This window comes from Acanthisitta chloris, unplaced genomic scaffold, assembly GCF_000695815.1.
Source record: "Acanthisitta chloris isolate BGI_N310 unplaced genomic scaffold, ASM69581v1 scaffold37842, whole genome shotgun sequence".
NCBI lineage: Eukaryota > Metazoa > Chordata > Aves > Passeriformes > Acanthisittidae > Acanthisitta > Acanthisitta chloris.
The window spans coordinates 24,468-31,940 of record NW_008660574.1 but is presented as its reverse complement, the minus strand read 5'-3'; the positions used below and the strand labels follow the sequence as shown (position 1 = coordinate 31,940).

General features: G+C 42.2%; 1 protein-coding gene across 1 annotated transcript in view; it reads left to right on the top strand.

Moving 5' to 3' along the window:
* Positions 1-7,473, top strand: part of SEC24D (SEC24 family member D) — a 38,813-nt gene that overhangs the window by 29,023 nt on the left and 2,317 nt on the right. The window contains exons 11-18 of the mRNA XM_009069859.1: positions 1,755-1,946; positions 2,128-2,221; positions 4,144-4,260; positions 4,521-4,691; positions 5,169-5,265; positions 5,919-6,064; positions 6,640-6,778; positions 7,169-7,287. Of these exons, the coding sequence (XP_009068107.1) occupies positions 1,755-1,946; positions 2,128-2,221; positions 4,144-4,260; positions 4,521-4,691; positions 5,169-5,265; positions 5,919-6,064; positions 6,640-6,778; positions 7,169-7,287 (1,075 nt within the window). The remainder of the gene's footprint in view (positions 1-1,754; positions 1,947-2,127; positions 2,222-4,143; positions 4,261-4,520; positions 4,692-5,168; positions 5,266-5,918; positions 6,065-6,639; positions 6,779-7,168; positions 7,288-7,473) is intronic.

The window sequence follows — 7,473 nt, the reverse complement described above, 5'->3', positions numbered from 1 at the left end:
AAAGTTGAGGGAAAATGAAAGCAAGTGTATCCATATCACACAAAAGACACACTGATCCTTGTTCTCCCTAGCACTCTGCAGAGATCTGCTGCGTCAGAATTTGGGCTTAAGTTTTCATGTCCACTGGAAAAAGCTATAAAAGGCCCTTCAGTTTCCTCAACTTGTCTGTTGTCTTAAACAGTGTAAATTTAAAAAACAAACATCATCAGGCATTCCACCAAACTCTGTGGTGCTGAGACACAGGGGTCACTGTGTGTTCATTTTCTGTTGCTGGACAAAGACACCTGCAAAAATACTCTGCTGTTACCACAGGAGGGAAAAGCCCAGTGCAGGGAATTCACCCTGTGCTTGGATCTGTGTGAAGAAGGACCTGGGGTCACAGAGTGAGCTGTGTCACAAAAAGGCCTTGGTTGCTCAGTTTAGATCAGACCTTTTCAAACTTGTGTTCCAGCCAGAGTCCCCTGACTCTGTATTTCAAGAAATGCACAGAAATGTGTTCATAGAACTTGTGCTTATGAGCTAGAAAATCAGAATAACTGGTTGTGTGACTATGATTCTTAGGTGCATAATTAAAAACAGACCAACATTTGAGTGGATTTCTGTACATATGATGCAGATTTTTCCTCATGAGTCTTTAAAAAGAGCTCAATAGTGTGTGAGCTGCACAGGCAATTGGCTGCTATGTTTGCAGCTAGTCTTTGAGATGGTGGTAGAACTTGAAGAGTGGCAGTGCAGACTGACATGGGTAAGAGCAGTATCTGAAATAAAGGTCCCAATTACCTGCTGTGCAACCCCTTTGGGATTAGGATGCTGCTGCTTCTCTTTGAAGTAGGAAAGTGCTGTATGTATAGAAATTCAATAGTATTTTGCCCTCATTGAGCTCCTGAATGCCTCCCATTAATCACAGTGCTAAGAAGATAGTGCCTGGGTGCTGGGAACGATTAGGAATTCACATTTGGAAATGGTGCATCTGTTTGAGTTAGTATCTCTCAGAGGAGCTATTGAAAATCTTCTTCATGGAGTGTTTGACTATAGCATATTGATTGGTTTGAGATCAAAGCAGCCCTTTCCCATCTGGCTATGTTCCCTTAAAACAGGAATGGTGGATTAACATTCTAGACTGACACCAGAGTCAGTTTGTAGAAGAGAAGTTATTTCTCTGCCAGGGTCAAGGTTTTAGATGAAGGCTGTGAAACTGCCAGTGGTGTGTTTTGTGCTGTGGGTTGGTTTGTTGTTGGAGACCAACACCCTGCTACAAGGTGCTGTTTTACTAGGAATTAAGACCAGTTTTTTTGACTAGGATTGCCTTTTAGGGAAATGTTGAGTAAACTTAGGACTGCAAACCTGGTAAGAGCTAACTAGTACAGCTGGTGATGCAGCTGTTAATGGCATTGGGCTGCCAAACTACCCACCAAAGGCACCAGACCTTATTCAAGCCTGGGTGATTGTCCTGTTCTTTTCCCTGTTTTGATGACAGCATGGTTTATTCTTTATCTTAGAGACTTTTGAATGGGATGCACCATTGGTAGAGTTGATGTAAATATCTGTTTTTTTAAAAACAAACATTTGAGCAGTTGATTCTATCAGGGTGTTTGAATTTGACCTAAAGCAAGGATTGAGGCCATTACATCTGCCTGGTTGTGTTTGCTTCGCATTATTGCGGTACAGATAACGATCAGAGCAGCCTTGCAGTGCTTTTATTGCCAGGTCAGAATTTCAGAGTTATAACCACTTGGGTTTTGTTTTTCTTACAGGGAAGAGCAAGAAGAATCCTCAGCAATTCGAGTTGGTTTTGTCACTTATAACAAGGTCCTCCACTTCTTTAATGTCAAAAGCAGCTTAGCTCAGCCTCAAATGATGGTGGTCACGGATGTTGCAGAAGTTTTTGTCCCTTTGCTGGATGGTTTCCTTGTTGACTTCGAGGAATCACGATCAGTTGTTACCAAGTAAAGTAGAATTATTCCTTATGAGAATAAGATGTGAATGCTTATGATAATGCATGATGCCTTTTAGTCCGTTGGGTTTTGGGGAGTACATGTATCTGTTGAAATCCTTTGGAAGCCAGCAGATGCTTCCTTTGGGGATTATCCCAAATACACTGACCAACTGATCCATTCTCTTTCATAGCTTGTTGGACCAGATTCCAGAGCTGTTTGCAGACACTAACGAGAGTGAGACCATCTTTGCTCCTGTTATCCAGGCTGGCATGGAGGCACTAAAGGTTAGAATGTCAGAGAGGCAGCTCAAAATTGGCTGTGCTAAAAGCCAGAGCCATCCCAATGGGAAATTAGGCAAAAGAGTCATTGATTGTTTCCAGTGCTAATGTTCAGTTGTTCCAATGGTGCATTTGAACTGCTTTAGTCAAAATGAGGACACTGTTTGCAGTATGTTTGCAGGTCGTCTTATTGAGGGAAACCAGTCCCTAGAGCCTGTGCTACACAGCAGGGGTGTTCAGGAGAAGATGAGGAGCAGGAGTCAGTTTCTCATTCAGCATTTGGAAGAAAAAAATATGTGTTTTTAGTTACTGCAGCAGAAGCAATAGGTACTGTGAGTGTTTGCACAGATGCCCAATCCTTGCACATGTGGAGGGCAGGAAAATCAGTGTAAGGTGTGACTTTGCTCTGTCTGTTCTCCTCCTTGTGCAGAGCAAGGTATTTATGACCGTCTGTGACTGAACTGGGTAGGGGCTGGAGAGTTTCCGTTTAACCGACAGGTTCTCACAGTTGGCAGAGAATCCACAGGCCAAGATGTTGCCCAGTTTCTTCTGTATGTCCAGAACATCCCCTGAAGTGCTGACATTTCCCTGGAAAGCTGCCAGCTAAACACATGCCACCATGGTTCACCACAGGATTGGTAGGGCAGAACACAGGCAGTGGTGGTTTAAAGGAGTTGATTTATCTGTGAGCTGTGTATGAGTAAAGCATCAGCTTGGAGTAGATAAATTTGTTGAACTGAAAATACACAACATTTCTCAAATCTGTTTCTTAAATACTGTTTTAATACTTGTTTGCTTGTTGTTTATTCACCCTGCCAGCAGGTAAGTGTGCAAAACGTAGGTCTGGTCACCACTTCCAGCAGAATGCTTTTCCCCAATACAGACTGATACAAAACAAACTTAAGGGCCATAATTTTAAACTTCCTTTGCTGGCTACAGAAGGAAGCAGCTCTTAACTAAGCTTTTATTTAGCTCAGTATTTCCTAAGTTATAATTTGTAAGGGTTTTCACTGTGAGTTACTCATATGGATGTACCTGTGCTCAAGGAAAGAGTTCTTCTCTAAAAACAATTAACTGGACTGTGTTCCTATTTGAGATTAATTATAATACACTTTTAGAAATAATATATATCCATTTTAGAAAATCTCTTAAAAGCAATGCCAGTAATTCCTGAAGCATATCAGGGCAAACAGGTGTTTGGGAAGTCTTTGGGCCTTCAGCAGAATGCTCCTTAAAAGAGATTGAAATTGGCATCTGTGATGAAAGGTAACTGTTCTTGAAATATTAGGGGTGGAATTTCAGCTCCTTTAGAAGTAAGGTGCTCTCTTCAGTTGTGTTTCTGCCATAGCAGAGAGATTTCTAGTTTTCCCAGAAAAATGTCACGGCTTATTTTGATATGTGGAATGTCTTGTGAACATCCTGAGAGCTGGAGAGGGAGTACCAATGCTGATTTGTCTGTAGTCCTGGCAGTGTAGATTGGAATGTGGAATCTAGTACAGGAATGTAATTGTCATCTGTAAAAATGTATTGGACACTAGTTCAGTAGTGCCTGAACTGAAAGAAATATTTTTTCTGTTAAATTACATTCCCTTTTAGCAATTTTAGTATTTGTACTTTTGGTTCTTGGTGCTTGTTGCATAATACATGTGTCCAACTGGAAGTTCTCCAAGAGAAGTTATTCCTAGTTTCAAGATTTTAGATTCCTCTCTAGAAAGTACTGCAGCCAACATACCTGTGTGCTAGACTGTTACTGACATAAACCCCCAGTTTGGGGACTTAGTTCCATCAAGTTTTGAGTCTAAAGTAATTACTTCTCTTGGAGGAATTTGCAGACAATTTAGAGTGTTCTCTGAGACACCACAATATATGAATATTAGGTTTGTTAATCTTGCACTAACAAATATGCCACTGTGGTGTGTTTGAAACAGGCTGCAGAATGTGCTGGGAAATTGTTTATCTTTCATTCTTCATTGCCAACTGCGGAAGCCCCAGGGAAGCTGAGAAACAGAGATGACAAAAAACTACTTGGTACAGATAAAGAAAAGGTATTTTCTTCTCTGAGCTAAGAGGGGGCTGCTATTATACTGAATTTTCTCTTTTTTCACTTTCTTTTACAAAGATATGTGTTTAATTATGTGATGCGTCTAGTGATTAGTTCTGCAAGAACATCCTCCCTGCATACATGTGCAGGGCAACATGCTGATTGTAGCTATGCCTCACTTCAGACTTCCACTTCATCCTCTTGTCTGCACGTGGCCCTTTGGGTCTAATGTGATGACACCTGTATTTTTTTCTTCCTGTGCAGACACTTTTCCAGCCCCAGGGAAATTGTTACGAGGCCTTAGCCAGGGATTGTGTGGCCAATGGCTGCTGTGTGAACTTGTTCCTCTTCCCAAATCAGTATGTGGACGTAGCCTCCATGGGCCTTGTCACGATGTACACTGGAGGAACACTGTACAAGTACAACAATTTCCAGGTAAGTGATGCAAGTTTCCTGCCTTTCAGATAGTAACATCTGGGGGGTGGTTTTTCATCTCATTTATTTAAATGAGATGCTTGGAGATTTACCATAAAAACAGCGTGGGTCTGGAAAACTTGGTTATCAACTCCAGGGGATAAAATGCAAACTTAGAAATGAGAGCTCAAGCTCAGGTTTGTATCTTGAAACAGTAATAAGCAAGTTGGCATCTTCAAATCCTGCCGAGGCTGCAAGGTTAAGTGCAGGGCCAGAGGTTACTGAGGCTCATTTGGTCAAATAGAAATTCTGGGTGTCCAAGCCTAGCTGTGAATTGTGAACACTTGCCTATATATGTTTTGGTAACATCAACAATCAGCACGTTTAATTCTCTGTTAATTGGAGCTGTTAATGTGGAGAGCAGCTTTGGTGCCGGGGTGCCGGGCGTTGGGTGCTGCTCCCTGGTGCTGAGCGGCAGCTCCTGCTCTGCCTTGGCAGCTCGACGCCGATCGCTCGCAGTTCCTCCGCGACCTCAGGAAGGATGTCGAGAAAAGGACAGGGTTTGATGCCACCATGAGGGTTCGGACGAGTACAGGTAACGGGGCCCATGGGAATGAACATGCATGAGTTTTAAATAATACAGTGCTTTGCAGATCGCTTGTAAGAGCAGGCTAACTGTTCTCACTTCATTTTCTGCCTCTTGAAAAGCATTTGGACAGCCTGATAAAATGCATGGATATATGTGTATACATATTCATATGTATTCATATATATATATATATATACACACACACACACACATACTTTCTGTATATGCCTCCTTAACTGATTTCAAATCTGGGGAAGGCTTCTGCTCACTGTGCACACATCATGGACTGCAAGTAAGTTGTATAAAGCTGCTGCTGGACACTTACATGTGTCTTCATTGTCATGCTCAAATGACATTACTGTGTCTACTTCTTCAAGCATTCATTGATTCTTAGCTCAAATACAACTATTAAGAGCCACACAGAGGAAGAGGCCAGGCCAGCAGTGCAGAAGGTCTGGGTGGTCTGTCACAGCACAGCCTCAGCCTTTTCCCTCCCACACAGCTGTCACAAATGCCCTCGGCAAGGACACTCGGTGGGATGGACCCACAGAGGCTGCAAAGCCCTGAGAGGAAATAGTTCCTGTTTGTTTCAGTAAGTAATGTTAATTTTATTTGCCAGTTTTAAATAAAATGTTTTGGTTTAATCTTGCTGTATTTAGGCTTCAGGGCTACAGACTTCTTTGGTGCCATGTACATGAATAACACGACAGATGTAGAAATGGCAGCGATTGACTGTGACAAGGCAGTGACAGTAGAGTTCAAACATGATGACAAACTGAATGAAGACACTGGAGCCTTAATTCAGGTAAATAAAAATAATTAATTAGATGTAATGTCATGAAATGGTGAGCAAGAACTAATGCAGCTATAGCAGAAAAGGACTGATGGGAGCAAGGCAGAGCTTCCCATCGCACCACTTATAAAAGGTGTGCTCCCCTATCTCTGTGCTGCATGTTCTACTCAGGGATAGCAAAATGCTTTCTAAACACTGAGACCTTATCAGCTGTTTAGTTTTTCCATTTTACAATAAAGGAAGTTTATTTGGAGTACAGGATTTATTGCTACATATATGACAATTGTTACTGCTGTGGCATTCCTCATGATCTCTCTGTTCAAGAGCAGTTCTCCATTGCCAAACATCACTTCCAGCCCTATGGAAGGTCGAAGATTTTACAATTTTAAGAGGAATAACTTTGAAAATGTCTAATGTACTTCCATAAGTACTACAGGTGTGTTGGTGCCATGGCTGCCATCAGCACTGCCCAGCTGTGCTGGCTCCAGAGGGCATTATATGCCTTTTATGCACCAAGGGGATGGCTCTTGCCTGACAGGAGCTTTTGGTTTTAAAGTCACTGGTAATAATTTGTGCCATTTTTGCAGTGTGCTGTCCTCTACACGTCGATAAGTGGGCAGAGACGAGTTCGCATACACAACATAGGTTTAAACTGCAGCTCCCAGTTAGCTGATGTCTACAGGACTTGTGAGACTGATGCACTTATCAACTTCTTTGCTAAGTCAGGTAAAGTTACAACAGACTAATTTTGTTTCCTCTTTTTACTTTGGGGTTGAGGGAGGCGAAGTAATGGGGGCTGAAGTGATTATCTAGTAAGAAACCTTGTTTTGTAAGTTGCTGCTCCAAACCTAAGCACCTCTTGAAGTATTAAAAATTTTAAAAGACAAGTAATTACCCATTTTAGACAAACTGCCATAAAAGTAATACAAAAAAGTGTGCAGGCTCAGTTTTGGCAATGGACAGCCTACCATAGTGTTGGGGGTTTTGGTTGTCTGTAGAAGAGGCTAAAAACCAGTGACAGACCTCAGGTCAGTAAAAGCAGAAGGTAGCAGAATATAGGTACTTTGAGAACATATGTCTGTCTTTAACAGGCTCTTTTATTCTCCTGTGTTGTAGCTTTTAAAGCCATTCTGAGCCAGCCCCTGAAGGCAGTCAGGGACATCCTGATGAGTCAGACAGCTCACATGTTGGCCTGCTACAAGAAGAACTGTGCCAGCCCAGCGACTGTCAGCCAGGTAAAACCCACACTCAGTGCCCCCACCCAAGCTTTGCCACCTCTGCAACATCAGCAGTGCCTGAAAGGAACATTTCTGGACAGACCTGCCTGTTTTTTTCAAAGATAATTAATGACAGGTGGGATTCAGCAGTTGTTCCAGAACAAAAGGCATTGCCATTGAGGAAGTGGATACCCATATTCACAT